This window comes from Urocitellus parryii, chromosome 11, assembly GCF_045843805.1.
Source record: "Urocitellus parryii isolate mUroPar1 chromosome 11, mUroPar1.hap1, whole genome shotgun sequence".
Taxonomy (NCBI): domain Eukaryota; kingdom Metazoa; phylum Chordata; class Mammalia; order Rodentia; family Sciuridae; genus Urocitellus; species Urocitellus parryii.
The window spans coordinates 28,369,284-28,384,423 of NC_135541.1; the positions used below are offsets into that span (position 1 = coordinate 28,369,284).

At 54.2% G+C, this 15,140-nt stretch overlaps 3 protein-coding genes across 6 annotated transcripts in view; 2 read left to right on the plus strand and 1 right to left on the minus strand.

Annotated features, from left to right (window-relative positions):
• Positions 1-9: 9 nt before the first annotated feature.
• On the plus strand, positions 10-9,683 carry B4galt2 (beta-1,4-galactosyltransferase 2). Of its 3 annotated transcripts, none has more exons than XM_026397819.2 (7): positions 10-168; positions 1,678-2,033; positions 2,241-2,476; positions 5,545-5,735; positions 5,962-6,084; positions 6,201-6,305; positions 8,822-9,683. In XM_026397819.2, the coding sequence occupies exons 2-7, from the start codon at positions 1,730-1,732 to the stop codon at positions 8,970-8,972; spliced, it is 1,110 nt and encodes a 369-aa protein (XP_026253604.2). In that variant the 5' UTR covers positions 10-168; positions 1,678-1,729; the 3' UTR covers positions 8,973-9,683. The 3 variants fall into 3 exon arrangements, with proteins under 3 accessions (XP_026253604.2, XP_026253605.2, XP_026253603.2); XM_026397820.2 differs by lacking the exon at positions 10-168 and adding an exon at positions 218-273; XM_026397818.2 differs by lacking the exon at positions 10-168 and adding an exon at positions 343-1,229.
• Positions 9,684-10,165: 482 nt separating this feature from the next.
• On the plus strand, positions 10,166-13,632 carry Ccdc24 (coiled-coil domain containing 24). Of its 2 annotated transcripts, none has more exons than XM_026397821.2 (8): positions 10,166-10,513; positions 10,711-10,886; positions 11,017-11,133; positions 11,854-11,931; positions 12,465-12,519; positions 12,982-13,051; positions 13,157-13,235; positions 13,317-13,632. In XM_026397821.2, exons 1-8 carry the CDS (start codon positions 10,388-10,390, stop codon positions 13,552-13,554), a joined length of 939 nt encoding a protein of 312 aa, XP_026253606.1. In that variant the 5' UTR covers positions 10,166-10,387; the 3' UTR covers positions 13,555-13,632. The 2 variants fall into 2 exon arrangements, with proteins under 2 accessions (XP_026253606.1, XP_026253608.1); XM_026397823.2 differs by having other exon boundaries at positions 11,857-11,931.
• A 71-nt stretch (positions 13,633-13,703) lies between these two features.
• The window catches only part of Slc6a9 (solute carrier family 6 member 9), a 32,590-nt gene continuing 31,153 nt past the window's right edge, over positions 13,704-15,140 (minus strand). Inside the window, exon 14 of the mRNA XM_026397826.2 lies at positions 13,704-15,134. Within this exon, the coding sequence (XP_026253611.1) occupies positions 14,940-15,134 (195 nt within the window). The 3' untranslated portion in view covers positions 13,704-14,939. The remainder of the gene's footprint in view (positions 15,135-15,140) is intronic.

Genomic DNA, 15,140 nt, shown 5'->3' on the forward strand with positions numbered 1-15,140 from the left:
GGCCCCGCCCTGCCCCCCGGGGCGGCTCGGCTCCATGGCCCGCGGCGGCGGCGGCGGCGGCGGGAGGCGGCGGGGCCGGGCAATGGGGGACAGAGCCGACCGCAGCTGCCGGAGCCGGGAGCCCTGCCCGAGCTGGAGCGGCGTCCCCTGCTGAGCCCCGAGCTCCGGGTGAGATGAGGGCGCGCGCGGCCCCCCACCCAGGGCCCCAAGATTTCAGACCCGGCTCCGTGAGGGGCTGCCCGAGCGCGGCCCCAGATCCCAACCCTAGAGTGGGTGAGCGCGAGGCGCCGGCGGGCAGCCCCCTGCCTGGCTTCACCCTACCCCACCCCCAACCCTGGGCTCCTCCGCCCGCCCCCAGCCAGCCTCCCTCATTGTCCTCGCTCGCCCTGGCCTCGTGGCTCGGGGAGGCGCTTCGTTCACGTCTCCTTTGCCTCGGCCTCCGCCTCACTTACACTCCCCCCACTCCACGCGCCCCCCCCCAGGCTTCACACCCACCCGGTCTCTGCTGCCTCCCCCGACCCGGGATGCCACGTGTTCAGCCTCCCAGCCCCGCCCAAACGTACCCCTCAGCCTGGCGGCCAGCTTGACCCAGAACCCTGCCCGGGAGGGAGGGGAGGGAATGCTTGCACGTGGGTCTGGGTGTGAGCTGCCCGGGAGTCTGGATGTATGGCTGTGTAAGTCCGGCAGCAGAAGCTTTGTGGGTGAGTGTGGGGCTCTTGGGTTACCGCCACCGGGTGTGTCTGCCACTCTGTATGTAGTTCTCTGTGTGTCTGAGTGTGGGACTTCTGCTGGGTCCAGGCACTGCGATTCTATGTATGTGAGTGAGACGCCCTGCTCCCTGGAGCACTACCCAGAGTGGTTGCTGCCTTGTTGGAACCACAGCTAGAGCCATGGCCCAGGAAAGCCCCTCCCCAGAACTGTGCCCATCTCCAGGGCCCAAACATGTCCTCTTCTGGAAATCAGAACCAGCGGTGCTAGGCAGACTCCAGAGCTGGCCTATCTTAAATGACAGTTATCCCCTGCCCAACCCTGTACTTTGGCCCCTTGCTCTTGTGGGAAGGGATCCCATAAATATCCTGCCCATATTTGGGCCCCCTTGGAATGCTGAGGGCCACTTCCCAGCCTGGTCCCAGTTGGCCTGGCCTGCTTTCCTCTGAGACCTCACCATGGCTCCTGGAAGGACTAAATGAAGTCATGAGTATGAAGTGTTCCTGCATTGTAGCTACTCAGTAAGTGGTCCCCTTCCCCTTCCCCAAGCCCTGAGCCCTGGGTTGAGGATGCTGCCTTGTGGGGCATCTGTTCCTTGGGGCACAGGTGCACATACAGGTCTGTAGCTAAATGTGTTTCCATGCTTAGGTACAAACTTGTGTAATCAGAGTTCACTGTGTCCACGTTCCTGGGAGTACATATGTATAGAGTTGTGCAATAAGGGTGTGTATATGTGTCAGGGAGGACAAGGAGTATAAATACAGGTAATTTAGTACTGGGGTGAGCTCTTAGTTGCCAGCAGTTGTTGGGGTGATGGCAGGTAGGGTGTGATTCTGTGAGTGACAAGGGTGTGAGCAGGTAAGTGAGGATGTGGATCTCTGAGTGTGAGAAGCTGGGCAGGAGGCAGGTAGGCAGCTTTGCCCATCCTGCCCTGACCTTTGGGGTCTGTTTCTCTCCTTTCCTGTTCAGGCCGGCAGCCGGATGCCCGGGCCCATTGGGCGGGCCGGCGGCCGCCTGCGGGATGAGCAGACTGCTGGGGGGGACGCTGGAGCGCGTCTGCAAGGCTGTGCTCCTTCTCTGCCTGCTGCACTTCCTTGTGGCCGTCATCCTGTACTTTGACGTCTACGCCCAGCATCTGGCCTTCTTCAGCCGCTTCAGTGCCCATGGCCCCACCCGTGCCCTCCATCCGGCAGCCAGCAGCACCACCAACTGCTCTCGGCCCAACGCCACTGCCCCCAGCTCTGGGCTCCCTGAGGTCCCCAGTGCCCGGCCCGGCCCCACAGTTCCTGTCCTCCCACCCTGTCCTGACCTACCACCTGGTCTTGGTGAGCCTGTTGGGTAGGGCCTGTCTGTAGGGGTGGGAGGAGGGTCTTACCAGTGTGACTGGAAGAATGTAGTCCTGACCCAAGGGGATGCCAAGGTCCAAGTCAATTGAAAAAGGGCTATTTCTGGAGTTCATTGCTCACCCCCAGGGGGCTGGTGTCCCTGGATTCTGGCAAAGGCCCTGATTCCTGACACCATCCTGCCTGCAGTGGGCCGACTACTGATTGAGTTCACTTCACCCATGCCCCTGGAGCGGGTGCAGAGGGAGAACCCAGGTGTGCTTCTGGGGGGCCGCTACACACCGCCTGACTGCACCCCAGCCCAGACAGTGGCAGTCATCATCCCCTTTAGACACCGGGAGCATCACCTGCGCTACTGGCTCCACTATCTGCACCCCATCTTGAGGCGGCAGCGGCTACGCTATGGCATCTATGTCATCAATCAGGTGTGCTCTCTGGGGTCCCTGACAAAGGGGCCTGGTCTAGTTTGGGAAGCAATTGTTTAGATGGGTCTTGAGGAATGAATGGGCACTAACCCTCAAGGAACCTACCCACACCTGTGAATCTGCCTGCTCAGGAGTATGGGGACTCATGTGCCTCTTGGTGCATACACGGGGTTAGGAGTCATCTACAAGTCCTTGTGTGCCAATAATTATGTGGGTATGTGAAGGGACTTGAGGGTACTTTTGTTAGGGTGCACAGGAAGGTTCATGTGCATGTGAAGGGATATATGCATTTGAATGTTAGTATGCACACTGGTGGATGTGTGGATAGCCTCAGAAGATAACCAGCCCTATTGTCTACCTGGGCAGGCCCTCCTTGCAATAGAGTACATTGACTAGGAGGTGGTTTTGAGGTCACCTAGGAGAGGAAGAGTTAGATACTAAAAGAGGGATAAAACGTAGAGCTGTTGGAGGCAGGTGCTTGCCACAGCTGAGGCCAGGGGGGCTTAGCATAGCATCTAAACCTGTCCTCTTCTGGAAATCAGAGGGGGCCTGTAGGGCTTGCTACTGGGTCTCAGAGAGGATCTGATATAGGCCCTCCCTGCTCTTAGAGAACTCTTAGACTTGGGCATGGTTCCCTATAGACTCCAGAAGGATGATATATGACTAAAGTTGGATCAAGGGGCCACAGTAGCATAGAGAGGCCTTATCTGGCCCTGGGTTTGGGAAGCAATTATTGAGATGGGTCTTTGGGAATGAATAGATTGATGGAGGCACAAGAGGAGGCAAGCGGAGAGACATGGAGGACTCTGTGCTCACCAAGAGAATTGGTCTCTTTTGATCAAGAACTATTGGCTGAGGTGCAGTGTAATATGTAGACTGGTTAGCAAAGATTAGGTGGAGGAATTGGTGGAAGACAAATCAAGAAGAGTCTTAGGAGGCATATTTAGCAGTTGAATTGCATTCTGAAGGTGATAAGGCACCAGTGTTTTAAGGGGAGAATAGTATGTATGTTTACCTCTTAGAAAGATTATTGTGGTTGCACATAGAGAGTGAATGGAAGAAGGAAGTTAGAGGTAGGGTGACCAGTTAGGTAGAGGTTTTGATTGTCAGGACAAAGATGGTGAATGTGTATTTGCGTGGGGCAGTTGCTGTAGGAATGAAGGAGAGATGTCACACAAGTAGTAGAGAGTAAAAAAAGAGAGATATCAAGAAAACACGAGGCTTTCTTCACTGGCTATTGGCCATGTGGATGGCTACACCTGTTAGTGAGATGGGGAACACAGAAGCTGGGCCATGTGTTGGGGAGAGGATGACTCTGAATCCCATCTTATGAGAGCCTGGGGGAAGTACAAGAGGAACATTCTGTAGGCAGTTAGACAATGAGTCTGGACCTAGGAGGGAGGTCTGCAGTTGAGAGAGGAATTTGGAAACATGTATGTATGTAGATGGTCCCTAAAACCAACAACATCCACACACCCACAGAGCATGGGATGTGGGAGGAGAAAGCCAGCACTGCACGGATGGGTGGAGAGAGAGGCTGGCACAGAGGCTGAGCAGACTGGCCAGAGGGTGGCAGGAGAACCAGGAGAGTGGGTATCCCGGAAGCCCAGCAGTCCGTGTCAGGAAGGAAACATGGCAGCTGTGTGAGCACCGTGGGGGAGTAAGGAGGGATGTAGACCAAGAAATGTCCAGTGGATTTAGCAACAAGGTGGGCCCAGCAAGAGCCATTTCAGGGGCATGTTGGGGGCGGAAGCAGATTGCAGTGGGTTGAGAAAGAATTAGATTTGACGAAATAACTGATTGGAGACAACTCTTTTTTTTTTTTTTTTTTTTTTAAACTCTGCCAAGAAGGGAAAGGAAAAAGGTAGGGTGGCCTAAAGAGGTTTGATTTTTTTTTTTTTCTCTCTCTCTCTCTCTCTCCAGGGAGAGAATTGGGCATATTTATGAGCCATGAGGGAGAAACCGAGCGCTCCTAGGTAGTGAGAGAGGCCAAAAGGAGTGCTTAAGATCCAGGAGAATATGGACAGTCCTTCCAAGGGCTGGTAGAAGAGAAGGTGTAGGAGAGGGAGGGAAGGGAAAGGGTAGAAATTGAGTAGGTTACTGCTTCAGAGGAAAGCAGCTACTGCCCATCAGACTCAGGCTTGGCTGGTATAAAGGAGCCATTGCTTATCTTGTTGGAGTGGAATCCACTCACAGACCTCCTCTCCTAGAGCCCCTAGCTTTAGCTTGAAAAGTCTAGAGTGGGACAGGGGCTCTTAAGCCAACTCTTCCAATTGTATCCTTCCCACTTTGTCCAGAATTTGGTGTTTGGGGCTACATGGCCAGGATTCCTGTAGTCCTATTTCTCAGGGACCCCCTGGCTCACTGGATGTGATTGCCTATAACCCTCTACTTGTCATTTTGTTTGGTACTCTCCTGATCTCAGAGGCTGACCAGGGAGTTGGATGTTGAGTGGGCAGGTGCCTAAGGCTGAGTAGCTTAGTCCCTGTGGCTTCTGTTTCTAGACACTGGTCATTTTGAATGCTCACTGTCTCATGTTGTGACTACATGTTCAGAGATAGAGACCAGGGCTGCTCATCTTTGGAATCCCTGCTGGCACAAAGGAGGACACAGGGCATGTTGAAGGAGTGAATGAGATGAGAGCTCTATATAATGGTTTAATTGGATGTTAATATAAACAAAGCCCATAAGAAGGAGAATGCAGTGGTACCAGGACCAGGAGGTTTCGTTAGGAGACCCTTTCCAGACATGAGTTGGCAAGCAGAAAAGGGCATTCTAGGCAAGAGGAGCTGTTAATCCCAAGGCCTGGAGATGAGAGAGAGAGTCTAGCATGTTCTGTGGCTGCTGAGGGATGTAGTGTGGTTGAGCCTTAGGATCTGAGGGTAGTGGCCAGAGAGAGACTGGAACCAAATCATGAAGGACCTTTGAAGGCCAGATCTAGGGTGTGAAGTTAGATTTGATTCTTAGAGTCTGAGGGACCCCTGCAGGGAGAGAGGGTCTGGGGGGTCCCTGGGATTGCTCTGGAAAGTGGTGAAGCAATAGGTATTGCTGTTCCCCCTCCACCCCAGCATGGTGAGGACACCTTCAACCGGGCCAAGCTGCTCAACGTGGGTTTCCTAGAGGCATTGAAGGAGGACGCGGCCTATGACTGCTTCATTTTCAGCGATGTGGACCTGGTCCCCATGGATGATCGCAATCTGTACCGCTGTGGCGACCAGCCGCGCCACTTTGCCATTGCCATGGACAAATTTGGCTTCCGGTGAGGCTCTTTTCTCACCTAGACCTGGACCTCCCCACCCCTACTTCAGTCAAGCCATCACTCCAGCTCCAGTGCCCTGCTAGCCCCTGGCCCAGACCTTTCTGGCTAGGGCAGATCCTCCCTGGGCCCCAGGTCACACATTGTCATTGTCCCTACACCCCAACTCTGGTCCTTCATCTTGAATCCCCTTGTGGCTTTTCCTGACATCTGCCCTCCCATACCATAGGCTGCCCTATGCTGGCTACTTTGGAGGTGTGTCAGGCTTGAGCAAGGCCCAGTTTCTGAGAATCAATGGCTTCCCCAACGAGTACTGGGGCTGGGGTGGCGAGGATGATGACATCTTCAACCGGTGAGTAGGATCGGATAGGGCTGGTAGTATTCTGGGTGGTGAGGGGGTGAGTGCAGATTGGGTGGGGCCCCTTGCCCTCCCAGTGCCTGTTCCAGTGTATCTGTCCCTATCCTCAGGATCTCCCTGACTGGGATGAAGATCTCACGCCCAGACATCCGAATAGGCCGCTACCGTATGATCAAGCACGACCGGGACAAGCATAACGAGCCCAACCCTCAGAGGTGACCCTCCAGCATCCCTGACCCCAGGTTCCCCTAATCTCTTACTCCTAGAGGTGACTCCCAATATCTTCAAGTCTTGACCCCAAGTGCCCTTAATCCTTGACCTCCTGGATGTGGCCTGTAAACATCCTTGACCCCAGAGGCTACCAGTCCTTATCCCCTACCCACTAGGTATCTAGCACCCCTAGTTTGATTTATTCATATGACTAGAAATTAAGCTAGAATTATAACTGAGTCCTTTGCATTTCCATTGGTGTATTCGGATACCTCATTTGTACATCATGGGTGACCCCTGCTTATAAGAGAGTGGTATTTGGGGCACAGCTCCTGGGAACCTGAAAACAGTTGCCCCAAACAGGGGGGGTGGGGATTGGAAAGACAGTGTGAGGCACTGAGATGGGAGGAGACAGCTCCATCTCATAGGGAGGGAGCCCTATGTAATATCTGGGGTGGCTGGGAGAAGGGCCTAAAGAGCATGTGGGCTTCCTGATGCTTATCTTCAACTAGTGCCAGATCTTGTGGGAATGGGAGTCATACCAAATCCCCATCCTTCTATCCCTCATGAAGCTCATTCTAGGCAAGCAGATAGGTAGTTTTGGCACAAGGTGATGAGGACAGAAGAGAGAGTGATGGTGGGAGGCTTCTTGGAGGGAGGAGGTAAGGGTAAGCTGGAATTTGAAAATAGTTGTTATTTGCTCTTATGTCACACCTACCTTGGGCATCGTATTCTCCAGGCTAATGAAGGAAGCCATTGTGGATGAAAGGAATTGTATTTGTAAGAGCCTGGAATGTGAACGTGCATGGCATATACCGAGACTAAGAGTTTCAACATACCTGAAGGTCAGGAGTAATAGTAGGTAGTGATCATTGCTAGGTGTTTCCAGGTTGGGAGTCTAACTTTTGCCCCAGAGGGTCTGGGGAGCTGTAGAAGGGCTTTGAGTGGGGCAGAGGATGGTCAGATTTGTGTTTGGAAGGCTGATTTTTCTGAGCTCAAGGAAGGTAAAGGCTGACCCAGCTGTTGGGCGGAGCTAAAGAGGATGTGGATCAGTCCTGAAGAAATTGATAGAGCCTGAGGAGGCATGCTGGAGCAAGGACCTGTGGGTGTGCTGTGCCCCCAGCTTGGATAATAGGGTTTTCCCAGGGTAGGAACAAGAGAGATGGTTTGCAGCACTGATTCAGGGTTGGAGTTTGGCAGAAGTATGAGGCCATAGAGTCCAGTGACCTGATGAAAAAGAAGGTGGTTCAGGCACAAACCATGGTCAGCAGGAAAGGGATGACAGATGGGGAAGAGGGGCTTTAGGGAAGCTAAGGGAAAGGGCACCACCCTGAGAGGTCTAAGAGGGGTCTAAGCTGAGCTCAGAAGGACTGGGAGGATGGAAACAGGGTGAGTATGAGGGTAAGAGAAGAGCTCCAAAAGTCCAGTAGGAGCCTTGGTCTTGTGGGAGGAGCTTGTCTGGGTGTCCTCATCTATTACTAATATCTGCTGAGTGTGGAAATGGCTAATTGCAAGAAATTTCTGGGTTAAGGAACTCTAGATAATGGTTCTATCTACCTAGTTGACTTTGCCTCAAATTTAGGAGTTTTCCTGGATTCTTCTTTCCCTCACCCTATATATTCAAACCCCACAAAACATATTGAACCTGTCTGTTTTCCCCTTTTCTAGCTTTACCCCAATCTCTGATACTGTCAGGATTACTGGACAAGTTTCCCTGTTTCCCCTTTGTTTTTCTGTAGTGTATACCCCTCCTCCACCTGGCTTAAGAGTCCCTTGGTGACTTCTCACTCACCAAATAAAATATAACTGCTTCCTCTTACTTACAGAGAGACCTGCCCATATATGCTCTGACCTACAAGGTAATCTGTTATTCCTGTTAGCGCACAGGTCTAGCCACACAGCTATCTAAAACCTTGTCCCCAATTTAGGGGCAGCAGCGCTCTATCTAACCTCTGCCTAGAATGCTCCTCCCCTTACCCTCAGCTCAGTGTCACATACTCCTTCAAAGGCAGCCACCTTGTCCCCTTAGCATTCTGAGGTTTTTCTTGCTTGTTACCTGTCTCTGCTAGTGATACAGACTTGCCAGGAAAGGAAAGACCTCATCTGTTATGATCATTGGTGTATCCCTGGTGCTTAGAGCACAACCTAGTACACAGGGAGTGCTCAGCAAGTAGATGGGGGAAGTTGAGTGACTAAAGGAAGAGGAATAGAGAGGATGGCATGGGTTTGGGGGTTAAAGATGATACGTCTCACACTGGACACATTACTTTTTGAGATGCTTGTGGGATGCCTGTCTGTGTCTATAGCTTATCTTAGAAGGAAGGTCTGAGCTGAGAGATCTGTGAGGCTATCATTTGTTTTCTGATAGAAGGAGTTGAGATCTGTGTTTCAAGAGTAAATGCAAGAGCAAAGGGCTCCAGTGAATCACCACTGAACGAGGATGACGACTTGAGCCTTGGCCCCAGAGATCCTATATTATATTGGCAGTTAGCCCTGATCTGGATTCATTTCCATCCTTTAGGTTTACCAAGATTCAAAATACAAAGCTGACCATGAAGCGGGACGGCATCGGGTCTGTGCGGTACCAGGTGTTAGAAGTGTCTCGGCAACCACTTTTCACCAACATTACAGTGGACATTGGGCGCCCTCCATCATGGCCCCCTCGGGGCTGACACTCATGGACAAAGGCTCTTGGTGCCAAGGAATGCCTGTCAGAGGACTGACCTACAGCCTGGCTGGCAGCTGCTATGTGAGGGACCCCCAGGACTGAGATTGGGCTGTTTTCTGAGGGTCTTCAGTAGACCTGCCAGCTGCACCTAGAAGTTTCAGAACCCACTTTGAGGGGCTTCTGATCTGGGCAGACCCCTCAAGTGTGGCCCTCTCTCGGGTCAACTCTTCCTACCCGACTCCCCCAGCCCAGCCCCTCTCTCTGTCAGGGTCGGGCCAGCCCCTGCACTGCCTCGCGGAGTGGCCTGGGCTAGGTCACTCCACCTCTCTGTGCCTCAGTTTCCCCCCCTTGAGTCCCCTAGGGCCTGAAAGGGTGGGAGATATGACTAGGGGGCATTTTCTCTTCCAGGGGGAATTCTCAGACCCGGGGATCCCCCATGCTCCCAGGGGAGGGGAAACCTTTTTCATTCAATATTATAGAGGGCAACCTTTGGTGCACCCTCTGCTGAGGAGCAGCCCCAGGAGGGGACCAGAGGGGATGCTGTGTTGCTGCCTGGGATCTTGGGATTGGCCTTTGCATGGGGGGGTGGGAGGAGCTTGGATCAGTCAGTCTGGTTCCCGCCTCCCTGTCTCAAGAGAGGAGGCAGACACCCCAGGGCTCGTGTTTGTACATTGCACAGAAACTTGTGTGGGTGCTTTAGTAAAAAACGTGAATGGAGCAGCATCTTTGTTTGGGGATGGGGACTTGGGTCCCACAATCTAGTTGCTCTGAGTTGTGTTAGGAAGGTACCTGGCCAAGGTCAATGGGGTTTCTTCAAGCGCAGGGACTAACCACACTGCCTTAGACAGAAAAAAGTTTACCTTGTCTCTGCCCCACTGCCCCTGAGTAACATACTCAGTGGGACCAGATTTCCCAGTTGTTTCAACTGCCTAGAGGCGGGAAGGTGCTGGACGAGCCCCTAGAACTTGGGGGCGGGTTCTGGGGAGCTTTCTCCTCCAAGCGCCACGCCCTTTATCTCGTGGACCAACAGCTCGCGGGTGCGGGAAGCGGGAGGGCAGGAGCTGGGCGGGGCCTCTGGGGCCTGGGTTTGCGCGCGGTTTCCCGGGTGACTGCTGTGCGGAAGAGGCGGGGCTGCCGCCGTGCCCCCCCCCCCCCCAGCTTCCCGCTGCCTGGCTCCCCCGGGCGGTGGCCCGGAACCGTGGCCCCAGAGGGTCTGCCAGAAGCGCGGCTTAAGAAACGGCGCCAGAGACCGGTGTGGCGGACTGGGTAATTCCAGGCGTGAGGATGACAGAACAAGGCGGGGCCTGGGAAGCCAGGGTGGGCGGGGCCCTGACCTGGGCGACCGGCTATCTCCGAGTAAATCCAGCGCTCTGACCTGTCATCCCAAAGGCCCGAGCTGGGGACAGCGGCGCGGGCGCCATGCCCCGGGGTTCCCTGTCGCTGTGGGAGCTGGTGGAGGAGCATGTTCCACTCCCGGAGCGGCCTGAAGTGAAGAGGATTCTGGGGGAGGCGGTGGTAGATCTGAGCCTGGAGCTGCGAGCGGAGGTGGGGAGTGGGAAGGTGGGCCCTGTCCCAGACCGTTCGTGATTTGCCATCCCTTCCGGGTCTCTGGCCCTGCCCGCTGACTCCCTAGATCTTGTCAGGTGTCGCTATCCGCCTTGCCCTTTCTTGTTTGACTCCGCCCTACCCTCACTCGGGTCCCCTCAATGCCCAGTAGCAAGGTGCCCCAGCTCTCCTTGCAGGTGGCGATGCTAGAGGTACTGCTGCAAGAGGCTCGATCTTCCCAAGCCTCAGGCTGTCACCCCATCTCTGACCCTTGCTCCCTTCTGGCACCTCCGCCACTCCTGAGGGACCTCATGCGCCAGGAACTCCAGCAGCTTCTCCAAAGGCTCCGAGACAAGGCCATCTGCGAGGGCAGGTGGGAATCTCAGGCCAGGGCCTCTGCAGGCAACAAATAGGCTAGTCCTGCCCCTGATAAAGAGCCAGGGTGGCCTTTCCTGTGGTTTCCTGAAAGGAACCCCTCAGCTTCCTTCCTGTGCACCTTGTAGGGACCCGGCCCAGGCTTGGGCTGCATATAGCCCCAGGGTTATTCGCTTTGCCTTGGAGGAGCCCAGGTGTGACTTGCCAGAACAGGAGATATCCCAGATGAGAGCTGGTGAACACAGGTAAAGTGGTAGGGGAGGAGAGACCTGTTCTTGCTTGAGTAGGGCCCCAGCCAACTGGTGGATTTCACCTGGTTTCATGGAAGAGCTCCCAGTCTGGGTCGGAGCCCTTTTATAGCAGTGATAGGGATCAGCACCTGAGGGCTATAGAAGCCTCAAGGAGATACCTGCCCAACCTGAAGGCAGCAAGATTTTCTGGAGAGAGCAACTGGTTTAATCTGGGTCTTGGAGTAAGGAGCAGTTCTCCAGACAGATGGAGAGAATTTTGCAGGAAGAGAGAGGCCAGGAGGTGGGGTTCAGTGGGCAGTTCTTTCTCAAGCCTAAAGAATAGGAGTGAGGGCTGGGCTACAGAGGCAGGGAGAGCTGAGAGGACAGGGCAGCGAACAGTATTTACAGCAGGGAACTGAGTGAGATAAACAGGCATTTTCATAAGAAGTGGATATAGCAGCTTCTAATCCTCACACAACACTATAAGGTGAGTGATGTTCCTACTTAGCAGATGAGAAAGCTGAATTTCAGAAAGGATAAGCAATTTGTCCAGGTCACATTCAGTGAAGGGTGGCAGCCCATTTGCAAGCCTAGGCTCCAGAACTCCTCCTATATTATGCTGTATTATGTTGCCTTTATAAGAAAAGACACACAGTTACCTAGGAGAAGCTACATTTGTGTCCCTAAGGCCTGGGGTGAGCAACATGGGAGAGTGACGTAGACTTCATCTGCCAGCAGCAGTCACAGGGACCTCAGTTTCATCAAGGATCAACTGAATATGTCCAACATTGACCAAGTTGCTGGATACCTGAGGTGAGGCCTAGGGGCACCTGAGTGGGTATGTGAGGCACAGGAAAGGAGACGGGGATGGATCTTAAGATGCTGGGACTGAGAGAGAAGGGAGATCCATGTGTGTAAGGCTGGGAGGTAGATAGAGCCAGCTATTGAAGAGCTAGTGGGCCTCCTTCCAGGAAGGACCAAGGCCTTAAGATTTTTAGTCTGACATGGAGGGAGCTGCAAGAAGGTAAGCAGAGGAAGGGCTGTGATGTGGCAAAGGATGGAGGCAGGAGAAGTTATAAGCTCAGAGAAATAGCATAGAAGAGGGGGTGGGGCCTACAAGGGTGAATGTTATGAGGTGGACAAGAAGATATATCCTGCCCAGAGAGAGACTGACCTGGGCCAGAAGTCTATGCTAAGCAGCACCCAGGTAGCAGAGGGCAATGCAAATTGAGAAAGACGGGGCTAGAGGGGGTTCCTGGTAAGGCTGAAAGTGGGAACTGAGTGATGGGCTCAGCTTACTTGGTCCTGTGGCACTGCTTGTGGCTGCCATGTTGCCTATGTCCCAGAGGCCTCCTGGAGGAGGAGTGTCGCACCTTGGAGAGGGAGATTTCCACCTTGCAGGTGAGCATAGCCCTGGACCTTTCCTTAGAGCTTCTCTGCTGAGCAGAGACATATTTCTCACCTGGGGGTCTGTGACCCATGCATGTGTGTGTGTGTGTGTGTGTGTGTGTGTGTGTATACATATGTGTACAGATTGTGTGAGTTCTATATCCATTCTTCATATGTGCACACCTGTGTGTGTGAAATCCTAGAAGCCCAGGATTCTGGTTGAGCTCCTATCCAAAGTCAGCAGTTTTAGATTAATCTGCTGGATTTCCCAGGTCTTTCGCCTCTTTCCCTTACCTAAGTCTGAATATAGGCCCAAGAACCATCTCACTTGACTTTTGATAGGGCTGATGTTCCCTCCAAGGGCTGCTCTTGCTGTGGTTGGTCTGAAAGCTGCTTGGCTTCATTCCCAGGCCCTACTCTGGGGATCTTGGTCTCTGCCTTCAGGATGTGCCACTGACTCACCTCTCCCTGCAGTGCTGCCTGGAAGCAGAGCATACACAGGCTCACCAGCCCTCTGAAGCAACCCTGGAGCCCACCCTGGCAGGTGAGGACCCTAAGCTGGCCCCAGAACACCCAGCCTCCTGCCCGTGCTCCATACTAGGCACACACTAGAGGAGCTGGGCACTGTCTCAGCAGTGTCCTTCCACAGAGCTAAAGGAGCAGAAAAAGGCCATGGAAAAGGAGCTTCAGGCCTCTCTGGGAACTTCCTGCATCTTTGCCAAATACAGGTATACCAAAATGGAGATGGCAGTCAGGGTGGGCTGAAGGGTCTGACCATGGCCCCCATACAGTTACTCCTTTCTGTCCAGGCAGCAGCCATTGGAGTCATCCATTCAGGACCTTAGATCCTTTCCTCCCCTCCATGGAACTGATGGAGTTTGGACTAGGCCTCTTCAAAGCCACCTACCTGTACCTCCTTTGGAGCGCTGCCCCCAGTCTCAAGGCTGGGCCTCCAGCTGCCGCTGGGGACGGCAGCTTCGGTGCGGCCCCAGGGAAAGACCAGCTTCCACTCCAATGTCCACTGCAGCACCCCAGGCCCCAAGCTGAAGGGCCAACCACAAAGCAGACTTCTGCTTCTGTCAGAACTTGCCCCTTCTACAATGCCACCTCAGTTGCCATGGCCCTGCCAGCTTCAGGTCTCATCTTGGATGAGTTCTTGCCAAGACCCTAAGGCTGTTTGTCTGTCTAGCCCTTTTCCCACTCCCTTGCCAGGTCCCTGGTATTCAGGGTAAGTTGCCAGACATCTATCCTAGCTGTCAAATCCTTTGGCCTTTCTCCTCCCAGGCCTCCACAAAGGCTTGGCCAATAGAGGTCCCATCCCAGTTCTGACTCTTGTCCCCCAGGGGACCCAGACAAAGCACAGCAGCAGTTCAGAGACAGGAATAGAAATTTCATTAAAATCTATGGACTTTAAAATCCTAGTGGTGCACGATGGGCAGGGGCAGGCAGTGCACCATTATTGCTACAAAGGATTAGACACGGCTTGACTGGGGCTGTCACTGCACAGAGGGCACAGAGGACGGACAAATGGACACTGCAGGCCTTGAGAGGAGCTTTGGCTCCAGAGGAGGATGGAACATGTGGGCGGGGGCCATTTGGCACATGAATGAGGGCAACACGTCTGGGAAGACTGGGCTTTTAGCCTGGTGGAGGGAGGGCAAAGGGCTGTCGTGCAGGGTCTCCTTCCCAAGGGCTCTGAGCTCACACCTCCTGCTGAGCAGCCTCCACCCCTGCCCTCCTGAAACAAGTGCTTTGGGCAGGCTGCTGGGTCACAGCCTCTGCTGGGTGGTCCCCATATCCAGGGCTGGAATGAGGGGCACAGACCCTGGAGCAGCTGAGTGAGGTGCAAGCAGGCCTGGAAGACAGATTGGACCCGAGGCTGGGGGCAGGGGTAGCAACCACAGATACAATCTTTACAAAAATAATTACACAGATAAACAGGGCTGGGTGGTACAGTCTGACAAGTAACACTGTGCAGCTCCCCAGCCCTTTAACCTGCCAGGTAGGAAGATCCAGATTTGCCTGGGCAGAGGCTGGGGTCTGTTCTGAGGGCAGGAACACTGGTCACAAGGCTGGAGGCCCAGGGAGGACAGGTCGGGGGGCCAGCCCAGAACCTCAGCTCAGGGCAGAGTGTGAGGGTATCACAGGCCATTATAAAGGCTGGTAGGCCTCTGGGGACCTGGCCCAAGATCCCTCCAAAGTGCTTTGGGCCCCCCTGCAGTCCCCCCACAGCTTCTCTACCCCCTTGGCATCCGAAGGACATGTAAACACTGGGGACACAAGCACAAATGACTGCACTAGCAGTGGTGGCCAAGTGGACAGCAGCCATCCTGGCCAGGGCATGATGGGGCAAGTGGTGACACCTGTCCACTGCCTCCCCAGTCTGTGGTGGGAGCACGGGGTAGGGTGGGGCCACTCCCCTGCAGCTGTGCTCATATTCGGGAGTCCTGGAGGCGGCTAGAGCTGTTACTGCCCACAGTGGGGATCTGGGCCTTGTCTGGGTGCAGCGGCTGGACCTCAAACCCATCTTCAGGAGAGGGGGCTATGGTGGGGGCATAGCGCCCAGTCCGGTGCTCCAGAAGGGCAGGGCCCCAGTCTCTGCTTGGCTTTGTGGCATTTTTCAAACGCTGCAC